The following is a 14,130-nucleotide window of genomic DNA, read 5'->3' as shown; positions in this document are numbered from 1 at the left end:
GGGCTTCACTGGACAAATAATGGATGTTGAGGCAAGAGCAGCCCCCGTGGGCTCGATTCATGCTTATTTACTGAAATCATCGTTCTGGGCCTCCTCAGGTCCTGTGGTGCGCAGTTCTGATCCTCGTAGCGCTGTAGAAATGTGGTTTCTATTATTACGGTGAGAATTAACCAGAATGATTGGATTGGCTTTTTAGAAGGGATTTTGAGTTTAGCAATAATTTGTGTTGTGTTGAGGATTTACTTGCCTTAAGGTATGGATCTAAAGTGATTGATAGGTTGGTAAAATATATAGAGTACGTGGGGCAGCTAGGTGGCACAGTAGATAGAGCACTGGCCCTGTAGTCAGGAGGACCTGAGTTCAAATACGGCCTCAGATACTTAACACTTACTAGCTGTGTGACCCTGGGCAAAGTCACTTAACCCCAATTGCCTCACTAAAAAAAAAAAACAAACCAAGAATGACTTTGAAGGGTAGCTGGGTGGCGCAGTGGATAAAGCACCGGCCCTGGATTCAGGAAGACCCGAGTTCAAATCCGGCCTCAGACACTTGACACTAGCTGTGTGATCCTGGGCAAGTCACTTAACCCTCATTGCCCTACAAAAACCCCAAAAAAACAAAAAACAAAGAATGACTTTGAATGACTAAGTCATTTTGACTATTATAAATATCTGAATTAACTATAAAGGACATATGAAAAGAGACACTATCTGCATACGGAGAAAGAAATGATAAATAGATGTTTGTATAGAATAATTCTACATATATGTGTATGTATGTGTACACATTATATACACACAGACACACACCTGTTTGTGTCTAATGGTAGCCAGCTCTAGGGAGGCAGGGGGTGGGGAGGGAAAGAAAAAACAATAAATTTACATGATAACTTTATACATAAATATATTTGCAGTTTCAAGGGCCATCATTTTTATATGATGTTATAGAAATGGTGGTTTTATTCCATAAATTAAAAAATAAATAAAGTAGGAACTTTAAAAAGGGGGGGATAGGTTGGGGGCTGAGTTTGGAGACTGGCTGTGCAGCGCAGGAGTGGAGGCGAGTGGTTGCATTTGTGGAGGGGGTGGGGTGAGGGTGGGGGGTTGTTCTCAGGCTCCTGGGCCCCTTGGATTTCACACCTGCATCTGTTTGCTTCTCCCTTGTCCAGCTGCAGCACGAGAAGGCAGAACTGGAGCAGCACCTAGAACAGGAGCAGGAATTTCAAGTCAATAAACTGATGAAGAAGATCAAGAAACTGGAGAACGACACCATCTCAAAGCAGCTGACGCTGGAGCAGGTATGCCGTCCCCCGCTGGTGTCGCTGTCTGCTCTCGGGCCTCCCCCTGGCTCTGCAGGGCCCCCAGTCTCTGAGCAGTGACAGCGTGTCGGGGCCGTTGGACGATAGCACAGCTGTGGGAAGGAGGCTGGCATCACTCATGCCCACTTAGGCTGAGGAAGGCCAAAGCGGGTCCCATTTGAAACAGTAAGTGGAGGACCAGTTTTTGGTAGAGTAGCAAGTTTTATGTTCCCCACAAAATATCACCCCCTTAGAATGAGAACCTGCTCTTCACCAAGTGATGTAAAGCACTCGGGGCCAGCTCGTTACACTGTTTTATGTGAATTTAAAATTTGGAGCACGTCGTGGGCATCTGATGTGTATTGAGGGGTTTTTTTAGGTTTTGTGTGTGTGTGTGTGTGTGTGTGTGTGTGTGTGTGTGTGTGTGTGTGTTGAGTTTTAAAAACTCTGCTATGAATGGTCACTTTAGTTGTTATAATTAATCTTTTTTTGGTTTGTTTTTTGTTTTGCAGGGCAATGAGGGTTAAGTGACTTGCCCAGGGTCACCCAGCTAGGAAGTGTCAAGTGTCTGTGGCCGGAGTTATAATAAATCTTAATAGTGACTAATACCAATAAAAAAGAGTCTGTTTAGTGCAGGGATAGAGAGCAGGGTCAGGAAGATCCAGGATTCAAGTTCTACCTCTGACCTGGACTGGCTGTGTGACCCCTGAGCAAGTTGCTTGGCTTTCCTCTGCCTCAGTTTCCTCCTCAGTAAAATGGGCATAATGATAGCCCCTTCTTCCCAGAGTTGTTCAGGGGTCAAGTGAAGCCGCCTGTGTGAAGCTCAGAGCCCAGAGTCCCTGTGTCACACAGGCTCCTCATGGAGAGGAAGCTCCTGGGGGTCTGGACCACTGCGCTTGGGTTCCTCCCATGGCCACCAGGTGGGGATGGTGCCTCAGCTTTCCCCCAAGGCCAGACCACAGGTCTGCCAGACCACTGATCTGCCTGCCTATCTCCTAGCACACAGTTGGTGCTTAGGGCGCCCGAGGCCGCCCTGGCCAGGATTTGAACCCAGGTCTCTGGAGCCTTGGGCACCGTGCCCCACTGCCTTGTTGGGACCGTGTTGGGGCAGCATTACAGGTGTGCGTCTAGAGTAACAAGGGCTGAGCTTCTTCCAGTGGAGGCCTGCTCCTCTGGATCCTGATTGCAGATATGCTCGACCCCTTCAGTCCTTAGTTACAGCAGCTGGGAATCCACGGATTCTGCTGGGGACAAAACAGCAAAGTTGAGGATTTACTAACCAGCCTCTCCCAATTTGGGGCGGGGGGGGGGGGGGGGGGAGGTTGTTGCTGTCCTGGACCCTCCCAGGCTGTCCAGCTCCCGGTGTGTTCCGTACGCTCTGCCTCGTTTTTATGCAATGACTTGAGAATTCAGGGTTGAGGCAGCGTGGTCGGTGGTGTTGGGCAAAGGGAACTGGACCAAGAATTCAGAGGGGAATCCTCTCCTTTCACACTCTAAGAGGGGATGTGCCGGTGAGTGTCCACAACAGACCGCATCAAGTGGAGATAACTGGCGGGGGTTAAATGACTTGTCCAAGGTCACAGAGTCAGAGTGTGAGGCAGGCCCATGGTGCTCCTTCAGATCTGTATTGTCCTGAAAGCAGAGGGCTGAATGCCTTCCTTTTCTGCAAAGGAAGATAATGAAATGTTTCCGTTGCCTTGGTTTGTCTAGGGCCTACATGGGTGCTTATTGTGACCATTAAAAATAGTAGAGACATGACTGTGGGGTGATTTAATCATTTTATTAATATGGCCAACGGGTTATTAACAAAATGGGGCCTATGGCCATCTCCCTCAGACCAAAGACCCTTCCTCGTGGTCAGATCTGGCTCATATACCTTTCCTGCCGTGGAAGGTCTATCAAACAGCGGTCAAATCTAACTGGTTGGCATGATGAGGAGGTGGGTTATGTTCAAATGAAGTTGGGAGAATGTGTGACTCATGTAAAGATGCTATGGGGAGAAGTGTAGGGACCCACACCCAGGCTAATGGCAGCACGGTGGTTACCCCTAGAACTGGTTCTTGCAGGCCAAGTCTCCTTATCTTATCTAGACCAAGAATCTGTCTCCTTTGTTAGCTGGGGGTTGGGTTGGGCTTGACCCAGCCGAGATGAAACTTTGAGTGGAGGGAAGAGAGGACTAAGAAGGAAGGAGGGTTCTCTGGGTCCCCCAAGATACTGATGATTCATAACAACTTCTCACAGTACAGTGCGATGCCCATTCACGCACACGCATGCAGAGACACGTGGGTGAGTAGTTGTTTGCACGTCATCTCCCCGTGGGCCTCTGAGCTCCTTGAGCGGGGACTGTTTCTTGCTTTTCTTTGTATCCCCTGCGCATAGTAGGGGCTTAGAAAATGATGTTGGATTGGTTGAAGAAGATCCAAGCTTAATTCCATTCAAGGAGGTTTTGTCCCTTGGCATCTTTCCCAAATGATCACGGGCGCAGAGCAGATTGGCCATGGACTCTTAGCTTCTTGGGGGTCCTGAGAAGTTCAGTGACTTACCCAGGGTCTCGTCTAGGCAGGACTCAAATCTTCCTGCTTCCTGCTTCCGAGGCTGGCTCTCTGCTGACTCCACTGCAGATCAACTACATTTGTTGGATGCTATTTCTGGCAGTGCCTGCGATCTCTCTTTTACGTGAGGAACTGATGTCACAGCTCAGGGACAGTTTAGAGATGGAAAGTGTCTGTCGTGGGCATGACTTCCTTTTAGATTGCATCCTTGGCATTTTCAGTGGGGACGTCAGTGGATGCCTGAGTATTTGGGTCCATCATCCATGGAGCTGTGTCCACACTTGTTGTCACAGGGCGTGGCTGCCAGTCTGCCCAGCTCTGAACCCCAGGAGCACACCCTGGGGTGTGGGGGGGTGAGGGACAACAGCCTCTGTTCCCCCATGTCTTGTCTTAACAGACCTAGAGCATAATTGGAGTTTGATTTTTTTTTTTTCCCCCTTAAGCTCCCAGAGTCAGGGGTCAGATCCCTGCCCACGTAGGAGGAGAAATGCCCTGGGTCAGCTGAATTCCGCAGATTACCTGAACAGATGCCAGCAGAGGCTTGGAGCTGGCCCTGGTCAGGCAGCTGCCAGGGACCCAGGAGGATGCAGCTTCCTGCCGGCCCTTGCCACACCAGGAATAATAAGAGCCACGTGTGTGTCCACGGCACTTTATGAGATATCCTCTGATCCATGTAGAGAGGGGGGCTTCAGCAGGCCTTTCCTAAGGAGCCTCCATTGCTGGTACCTTCCCTCGGGGATTGTAGCTGTGGGTGAGAGGTCACCCACACTGGGGGTGACGGGCACATCCAGAGTAAGCACTTCATAAATGCTTGTTGACTGCTTGTGGTGGGCGTCTGAATACAGCAAAGAAAGGTACTTTTTCAGGTACTTGGAGGAGAAAAACTCCTTCCATCAAGGCAGATTGCAGTCAGCTGTCACATGAGCTGGGGGCACTGGAAAGAGCCCAGCTTAGGAGAAAGAGCACAGGGTTTGGGCCTGGGCGCTGACGCTGCTCCCTGTGTGGCCTTGGGCGGTCACTTCAGCTCCCTGGGTCTGACTCTGTCCCTTCCCCAAATAAGAGAATTGGACCAGAGATCACAAGATGTCTCCCGGGGCTTGCCAGGGGCTGCCCAGCTAGTCAGTGGCAACGGCAGGATTGGAGCTGGCATCCCCTAATGCCACATGGGCCCTGCTTCCTAGCAAGCCCGGGCAGCGAGTCTCCAGACCTTCATCTCAGAAATGAGATGATTTAGAGACAGAGAAGTTACATAATGTGCCTCAGGCTACCCTGCTGAGAATGAGAGGCACAAACATAAAGGGATAAAGAGAGAGAGTGTGAGTGTGTGTGACAGAGACAGAGACAGAGAGAGAAGGGGGAGAGTGAGTGAAAGGGGGAAGAAAGAGGACGGACTGTGTTGGATGCAGCTGTTTTCTCTCGTGTTTGTACTGTTCATTCAGTCACCTGACCTCCTTTGGTCCCCATCTCAAAAATCCGATCTGAATGGCCTGTGGGGAGGTCAGGGTGAGCCATGTGGGGGGTGTTATGGCTAATGGACTGCCCATTAACTAGAGACTACGAACTCTTTCATCCCGTGTGATTCTGTTTCTTTCTGAAACTTCTCAGACCCCCTTTTTGCTTTCAGAGTACAATATGGGACATTGCGCTGAAGAGAGCTGCCGTTTTCTTTGGGTTTCGTGGCTCCACAGGGTCAGCATGGTGATCACATGGCTCTCTGGTGTCCTCTGGCCTGGCCTCGGTGTTTCTCATGGGTGACCTGGAGTGCCTGGAGGAGGTGTTCAGGCAGAATAAGCTCCAGGGGTACCACCAGGACAGGCCCTGCCTGGCTACCCTCAGAGAGAATCATCAGTGGGTGGCCCAGGGAGGTGTATGCTTTTGTCTCCCCAGCATCTCACTACGGCAGGGTGTGAACGGCTGCTGTCTGCTCGGAGTAGGCACAGAAGACCAAGAGAGTCTTCACCTATTAGAAGAATCACTTAGAACAGGTGTTGAAAAGGGAAAGAGTCTTGGAAACCTTGAGGGGGCCCTGGAAGGGTCCTTGGTGTTCAGTCTTTGAGGTCTGCTCTTGGGAGGCCGAGTGACTTGTCTAGGCCTAGAGTCAGGAAGACTCAGACACTCACTAGCTCTGAGACCCTGGCCAAGTCACTTCACCGTGTTTACCTCGATTTCCTCATCTAGAAAATGAGCTGGAGAAGCCAAAGTCCTGCAGTGTTTCTTCCAAGAAAGCCCCCAATGGTGGGGTCAGACACGACTGAAATGACTGAACAACAGTGACCTGTCTAGGGTATTAAGCACCTACTATGTGCTAGGTATTATACTGGATTCTAGAGATGCACAGATGAAAGCAAAATAGCGAACTTAGGTTCTGATGGGATAGATGTAGATATATACACATGCACACACCCACAGCTTAGAGATACATGCGTAGAGATAGCACATACACACATTTATACATATCCTATATCCACACACACACACACACACACACATCACGGTGCACACATGCACATACATATACTCATAAATGTGGTTCTGTGTACATATGCATGCATACACACAAACCTATATATCCCATGTACTTATGTGTCATGTAACACCAAAACACAAACACATGTATGTACACACATGCAGCACACACGTATTCCTGCATCAAAGCAAACACGTGCATGTACATACACACGTGTTTACACAGTATACATGCAGAGGCATATGTGTAGACATCAGTATTTGCATTATAAACACATGCATGTCCATGTACACACTACATGCATCCATATGCATGCACTTACATACACACATGCTGATACATCATACATAAGTCTTTATATAACATACACAGTAAACAGAAGTCGTTTATTGGGGACACTAGAAGCTGAGGGGATCAGGGTGGACTTCACATAGAAGCATGTACCACACTTGGTTTTGTCTTTGTGTGCCCTTCATCTAGCGCTGTGCCTGACAGAGCAAGGGCTTTTGTAGCATTGAGATGGGCACTTGAACCCAGGTCCTGTGTCTGTTAATCCAGTATTCTTTCTGCTATACCTCTCTCCTCCTCAGCTCTCCCCTACCCCACCCCCAGACTGGTCCTGAGAAGGCCCAAGGTTCATCACCTGGGCACACTCACCCTGGAATTCCTCCCAACTGGCCCTAACTGACCCCGTAGTTAAGGCTTGTAGGGTGGGAGGGTGACCTTTCCCTTCTTGGCGGCTCTCCATGGCTACCTCACCTTTCTCTGGCTTCTTTCGTCCTTGATGCTGCCCTTGATGCCTTTTTTTTTTGATGAGGCAAGTGGGGTTAAGTGACTGAGGTCGGATTTGAACTCAGGTCCTCCTGACTCCAGGGCTGGTGCTCTATCCACTGCACCACCTAGCTGCCCCGATGCCTACTGTTTTAATGGGAATGATTCTAATTGCCCACAACCCCGTAAACCTTCATGGTTCAGTGATCTGTGATAGCAGTGGGGACACGGCCTCCTTCCTGGAGTCATAGCTGGAAGTGACCTTCACGGTCATGGCATCCTAGCTTCTTGTTTTGTAAATTAACAAACTGAGGCCTGGAGAAGGTCAGAGGCTGACCAGGGATTGGAGCTCAGCTCCCATGTCTCACAGTCATGCTGAGTCCCTTAGTCCAGCCTATCCATCCCAGGGACCCAGCATCCGGAGGTCTTCTAGTGCTTCCCATTTAATGAAGACCAGTCCAGTGTTCGGTCAGCCATCTGTTCACCTGCCTTGTTCAGTTGGTGTCTCCTATTATACCCTTGCTTGCATGCCAGTCATAGTGCACTGGTCCAGTGGGAGCCCAGCCCGGGTGCAGCCACCGAGCGTCTCCATGCTGTTCTTTGGGCATCCTGGGTTTTAGTTCTTCAGCTGGGGTTCTGTGGGCAGACTCCCCCTCCCCCAAAGACTGTGCATGGACCTAGTCGAAGGACACAACCTCAGGAATGGTGTGTGTGTGTGTGTGTGTGTGTGTGTGTGTGTGTGCGTGCGCGCGCGTGTGTGTGCGTGCATGCGTGCGTGCGTGTGTTGGGCTTACTCTTAATATGCTGCTTCTGCCCTTACCACTGCTGGGTTATGGAAGCCACGTTGGCGTGGTGTGGCTGGGCTGGGAGGGAGCTGGGAGAAGAGAAGTGTGAAGGAGCGAGATCGCCCCTCACCTGGCCTTGTCACCTTCAGCTGGAACCCGACTGTCGAGAACACTCGTCCATCTGCAGGGAGGTCTTCCTTGGCAACCACTGATAGCAGCTCAGAGGATGGGTCAGCTGGCCATGGAGAGCCTAAGGTGGAGGCACAAAGCCCTGAGTTCCAATCCTGCCCCTGATCCTCAGTAGCTGCGTGATGCTAGACGAGTCCTAGCCCCCTCTTGGCCTACAGTCCCCTCATCTGTAAAATGTAGAGAGCGGCCCCTGCTTCCTTTTGCAGACCTCAGGCCCTCTCACGGTGCCCGCTGGCATCATTGTGGTTATCAGCCTGAAATAGGCATCGCCTCGCTCTTCAGTGTCTCTCCCCCGTCTGTGTTTGTGATTTTCTCCTCGTAGGGGGCAGCTCCCAGGGCGGACATGCCCTCTGCAGGAGCATGTGCGCCACTCGCATGTCACTGACTGTGTCGCCGTTGCCTGGGGCCCCCAGCCGGCCTGTGTCAGAGCCAATGCTGCTGTTGACACTTTACAGATGAGGAAACTGATGCAGAGAGCTGGGAAGCCGAAGGATCCTTCATGGTCTTGTGGCGTGTCTGTGTCAGAGGCAGGCCTTGAACCCCCAGGTCTTTCTGCCCCTGGGCCCAGCCCTCCGTCCACTCACTGCGCCAGCCATAGCCCCAGCGAGGCTCTGACCGATGGGCCGGAGCAGGCCGAGTTCCGGCCTTTTTGGTGGGACACATGGTGAGAGTGAGAGGTGAGAGAGCCTAGACCTTGGCAGTGACCGCAGCCCAGCCAGCGGAACGCCAGTGTCCCTGAGTCCCTAAGGTGAGACCGGAACGGATGAGGGTGATTCCTATTTCGGGTGGTCAGTAGGTACCCGTCAGGAGTAAGTGAAGAGTAAGGAGCTCATCTGGTCAGAAAGCGGGCGGCCGGCCCTTTCCGGCCGCCTCCTCGCAGGCAAGGCAGCTGGGTGTGTTGGAGCCCGAGCCCAGTTAATACCCCCGGGTTCCACAGTCCTCATTCCTGCGTCTCCCTCTTCCTTCAGCTACGACGTGAGAAGATCGACCTTGAAAACACGTTGGAGCAAGAGCAGGAGGCACTGGTCAATCGTCTCTGGAAGAGGATGGACAAACTGGAGGCTGAAAAACGGTGGGTTTGGTCTTTCAGGGGATGCGGGTGGGCCGGCAGGTGGGCTCTGGGCAGACTAGGCTCTCCTGGCTGGAATGATCACGTCTATGGCAATCAGTCTCGTGTGGGCATGACCTTGGAGTCAGAGTGGCCTGGATTCAAGTCCTCCCACACTCCCAAATCTCTGCCTCTCCTTCCTGTCTCTTCTGGGCCCCATTTCTGTACCATCACTCTGCCTTTCCAGAAGAGCGCCCCTCTTCCATGCAGGGCTGGTCTTTTGAGGTGCTGGCATCTCTTGGGTTTCCCGGGTTCCCCGCCTCCACCCCCTTCAGCTCCTCCCTCTCCCATCAGCCCCTGAACTCGCCCCATACCAGCCATGGCCGGGTCTTGCCAGTGTGTCAGGGCAGCGCCTCCCTGCGGTCATACCTCATAGCCCACGGCCCCCCCTTGGCCTCTCTGCTTGAGGTGTCTCCCCCTAAAACCGTCTTCCACATAGTGAGTGAAGGATCTTTCTGAAGGATTTGCCTGGACTGTATCATTCCCCTGCCCAAGATTTTCAGTGCCTCCCAGGCAGAAATGTGCCCGCCCATACGGGCACAGGGAGCCAAGCCTCACCTTTGGTATAGTCTCCATTTCTCCTACTGTTTAGCTACCGGGAGGACAGGACTTACTGTACCCATTTTAAAGGTGAGACGACTGAGACTGGAACGACTCAGCCAAGCCCCCTAATGTGGGCAACGCTGGGACTGGGGTCACTGCCTCCCAGCCCTGAGCTGTCTTCTGCCACACACTGTTGTCCTCATGCCACCTGAGTGAAAGAGGTGGCATCAGGCGGATCTTGACTCTGACTCCAAGGTCATCCATGGTGGGCGCTGAGAGAAGGCAGGAGCAGTCAGTGAACACTGTGGAAGCACCTTCTGCACTAGGCCTTGGCAGGACAGAGGCGAGAACAGAATGACTCTGGCTCCCCCAGAACTTGGGTCTGTCGTGAGGAAATGGGCCAGTGCGAGGAGATGCAGAGAACATCCGGGGAGAAGACAGAGCCATGGGTGGGAATCGGGATGCCCCCTCCTCAGTCCGCCAGGCCACCAGCATGTATTCACAGTTGCTGTGTGCGAGGGGGCAGAGAGGCCTGCAGGGGGCCTGGGGCTGGGGTGAGATGGGAGGTGAGAAATGGCAAGTGGGCCACGTTGGCTGGACCCTGGAGTGTGGGGAGGAGGAAGAACGGACCCAGAGGAAGAGTCTGCAGGGCCAGGGCAGGGTTGGCGCCTGACGGCAGAGGTAGAAAGGCCGCGGGAGGGCCCTGGCTGGAGCTGCCCCAGCACAGCTTTGGCAGCAGGGGGAACAATGGATAGGGGTGAGAGGAGCCCTTAGAACTGAGCTGTGGAGAGGAGGCCAAGCACGTGCGCACAAGACAGATATGCACACACACAGACACACTCACACACAGACACAGACGCACGGACACACACAGAGATACAGATACACACACATACTCACGGTCTCACAAACAGATACACTAAGACACACACTCACACATGCACATACTGGGGTGCAAACCCAGGGACTGAGGATCATGGCACCGTTTGAGGGGGAGCGGGGTTTTGGTGAAGATGACAGGTTCCTTTGGGGTGTTTGGAGTTTGATGTGCTCATGTACCATCCACTGTAAAACGTCTGGTGGGGGTGGAGATGCCAGTTTGGAGCTCCGAGCTGGGCTGGTACTGGACACAGATCTGGGAGCCCACAGAGGGTTCACTGGGCTTGTGAGCTTGGATAAGTTTGCCACATGACCGAGTAGAGAAAGGAAGAGGAGGAAGCCCAGAGCAGAGTCGTAGGGGCCCCTGGCATTAGTGAGGGTTGAATCCAGCTCCTTGGTAAGGAAGGCCCCTTTCCAGGCCTGGAGGAGCTGACCGAGGGGTGCTCAGTCCTTTGTCTTGCTATAAGGTGGGACCTGGGGTGGCTGGGAGATGACCTAGGACGAGCTCTTTCCGCTCCCTGGACGAGCGGCTGCTGCAGGATTGCGGTGGTGCCCTCTCCTGGTGGCGTCTGCGCCTTCACACGTGGCTTTTCTTTCCCGTGAAGCATCTTGCAGGAGAAGCTGGACCAGCCCGTCTCTGCTCCACCGTCCCCTCGGGACATCTCCATGGAGATCGACTCTCCAGAAAACATGATGCGGCACATCCGGTTTTTAAAGAACGAAGTGGAGAGACTCAAGAAGCAGCTGCGAGCAGCACAGCTACAGCGTAAGCACCTTGACTCCCGCCTTTATGCGACCCCTCGGACCCATGACGGGCCCCTCCCATAGGGCAGCTCACCCCCCTCCCCCTCTGTGATTCCAGAGGTGTGGCCAGTCCCCGGCTGTGGGGAGGAGGGGTGGAGGGAAAGGCTGGACAGACCAAAGAGCGAGGGGAAGGCTGCTTGTTACAATTCTCTGTCAGTGCTGTGAATGCCGCCAACAGGCAGCCAGCATTTATTATGTGCTTCCTGTCTACCCCACACAGTCCTAAGGTGGGGGCGAAAACACGAGCCCTTGAGGAGCTGATGCTCCGGCGGGGGGGGTGGGGGGGCGGGGGGGCGGAGGACAACACGGAAGGGGGCATCGTCAGGTGATGAAGCCGGGAGGTCGGGGCAGAAGCAAGAGGGAGATAAAGGAGGATGGCTGGTGTGGGCCTGCTGCCCAGCAGATATTCCCTGGGGAGTGGGGGGGGGGGCATGCATCCTCTGCCCGCAAATAGGAGGAGAATCTGGTGAGGCCAAGGCAGGAGTTGCTTCCGTGGCTCTGGTGAAGAGCCAGGGCCTCAGGTAGGGGTTTGGGGGCTCCAGCTTCCTCCCCTCCTCCTGTGTGTGTGCTTTCTCCCCTTCTCCCTGTACTTGGGGCCTTTGGGACCCTGGGATTGTCACCTAGGTCCTCTTGGGGCAAATGTCCCATCCCTGAGGTCGCCCAGGCTCCTTCTGTCAGGTCAGAAGAAGGTGGCCCCACTTGCCTCTCATCTACGCAAAGAACCAGATGCCTCAGGTCCCCAGCCCTCCCCAACCAGGACCCCTATTGTGAAAATTCTTTTGTTTTTTTCTGAAAGCTTGTGACTTTCTGCTCCCCTTTACTCTGAGCAGGCCTCCCCCTTCCCCTTTTCCTTTGCCAGTGCTTCCTTTGTCACTCTGGGCCATTGCCCACCCCACCACACACACATTCTCACTCTTCCCCAAACATATTTCTTTTTAATGAGAGCTGTGTCTGGCCTGCTTACGTTCCTCTCAGCTTTCAAAAACAATGGCCACTTGCCAGCAGTTTCCTATAAACAGAGCCTGCCTTGTCCTTCCTGGGACAGATGCGGGAGCGATAAAGTCCCGGGAGCAGCCAGCTGTTTGCCCCACTCCCCTCCAGGCCCCTGAGTCTCCCGCCTGGGCTGTGGCAGGCGCCTCCTAGCAGGTCTCACCACCTCTTCTCATCCCTTGCTCCCACCAGCCCTTCATATTTTTTCCAGGATAACCATCCTCATGTAGAGAGCCGGTTGTATCGTGTGCCTCTTCTTCTCCAAAGTCTTTGGAGTCTCCCTGTTATCACCCCCTCCCCATGCTAGTATTGCCCTTCCTCCTCATCCTCAGGTAGGTCTGTGTTGTGTCCCTGTCCAGGGCTCATAGTAAGGAGTATTGTGCAAACTCACGGTGGTGCTGTGCTCTTGTTTGACCGTAAGCCCCTTGAGGGTAGGGACCTCACAGCCTGAAAGATGTTTTTGTATCCTGCCAGCGCCAAATAATACTCTGTCCACAGCAAGAGCTTCTTAAATGTTTGTGTTAGAGCACGGAATTGTGACTCCCTGGGTGGCTCTTCTGCCTCATTTTGGTCTCCCTAGGGAGAAGGGCTTTGAGTCCCTGCCAGCCCCCTGTACTTGACACTTGAAAGGTACCCCTACCCAGTAAATCACCACTCCAGTGACTCATGGCAGCCTTGTGAGGTTAGATACTTAGTGTAGGAATCATTACTCCCATTTTACAGGTGAAGAAACTATGGCTTAGGGAGAGGTTGGGCCACCTGCCCCCCACAGCCTCAGACCGTGCAAGGGCATGATTTTTCTGGGATATACATCACTGGTGCTATCAGATTTAGTTATTTACTTTTAATCTATCAATGTATTAACTAATTGCCCCCTTTATAGAAAATAGATAAGAAATACTCCACCAACTAAACTAATTTCTTTGCCTCTTGAGATTGTATCAGCAGATCTCCGCCTGAGTCTTTGTTTAAGTGTTTCATATATCAATTGACAAAACAACTTTGTTGAGTTTTTCGAAAACTGCACTTGCTGACTTCCTTTTAAGAAGACATGGGTGGTGGGGCAGCTAGGTGGCGCAGTGGATAGAGCACCAGCCCTGGAGTCAGGAGGACCTGAGTTCAAATCCAGCCTCAGACACTTAACACTTACTAGCTGTGTGACCCTGGGCAAGTCACTTAACCCCCATTGCCCTGCCAAAAAAGAAGAAGAAAACATGGTGCCAAAGGGTGGGGGGAACGAAAGCTTTTTCACAAGGAATATGATAAGTTTCTAGTAATGAGGTTTGGGGAAATGTTAATTTATCAGTACAGTAAGAGAGCGATTACATGAGCTTTTCTTTGTTTTCCAGTTTTCTTTTGCTTTCCGTTTTATTGATGGCTTTTTAAAACATTATTTATAATTACATATTACTCCCAGTTCATGAGAAGTGTCTTGGAACACCGTCAGGCAATTAAACCAGCACTGTGCTAACCCCATTTAAGTTCAGATAACATTTCCTATCTGCTTCACCCTTCCACCTATCTCCTTTTGAAAAATGACCAGAAATCCATTTTCTTTTTCTCCTAGCCCCACCCACTGAAAAAGCAGAAAAGAAAAAGAACATTTCTTATAAGAATGTGTCTCTAGACATTCATTAAGCACTTACTGTGTGCCACACATTGTGCTAAGCCCCGGCAGTCCAAAGAAAGATGAACACACACCCCTGCCCTCGAGGAGATCCCGGTTATGGGGTGCTGGAAGGGCC

At 52.2% G+C, this 14,130-nt stretch overlaps 1 protein-coding gene across 1 annotated transcript in view; it reads left to right on the top strand.

Moving 5' to 3' along the window:
* Positions 1-14,130, top strand: part of CCDC6 (coiled-coil domain containing 6) — an 81,628-nt gene that overhangs the window by 47,099 nt on the left and 20,399 nt on the right. Inside the window, exons 3-5 of the mRNA XM_043981652.1 lie at positions 1,169-1,297; positions 9,030-9,133; positions 11,197-11,357. Of these exons, the coding sequence (XP_043837587.1) occupies positions 1,169-1,297; positions 9,030-9,133; positions 11,197-11,357 (394 nt within the window). The remainder of the gene's footprint in view (positions 1-1,168; positions 1,298-9,029; positions 9,134-11,196; positions 11,358-14,130) is intronic.

The sequence above is a fragment of the Dromiciops gliroides genome, chromosome 2 (genome assembly GCF_019393635.1).
Source record: "Dromiciops gliroides isolate mDroGli1 chromosome 2, mDroGli1.pri, whole genome shotgun sequence".
NCBI lineage: Eukaryota > Metazoa > Chordata > Mammalia > Microbiotheria > Microbiotheriidae > Dromiciops > Dromiciops gliroides.
The sequence above is the reverse complement of the archived record's forward strand: the minus strand, read 5'-3'. Positions and strand labels throughout refer to the sequence as shown.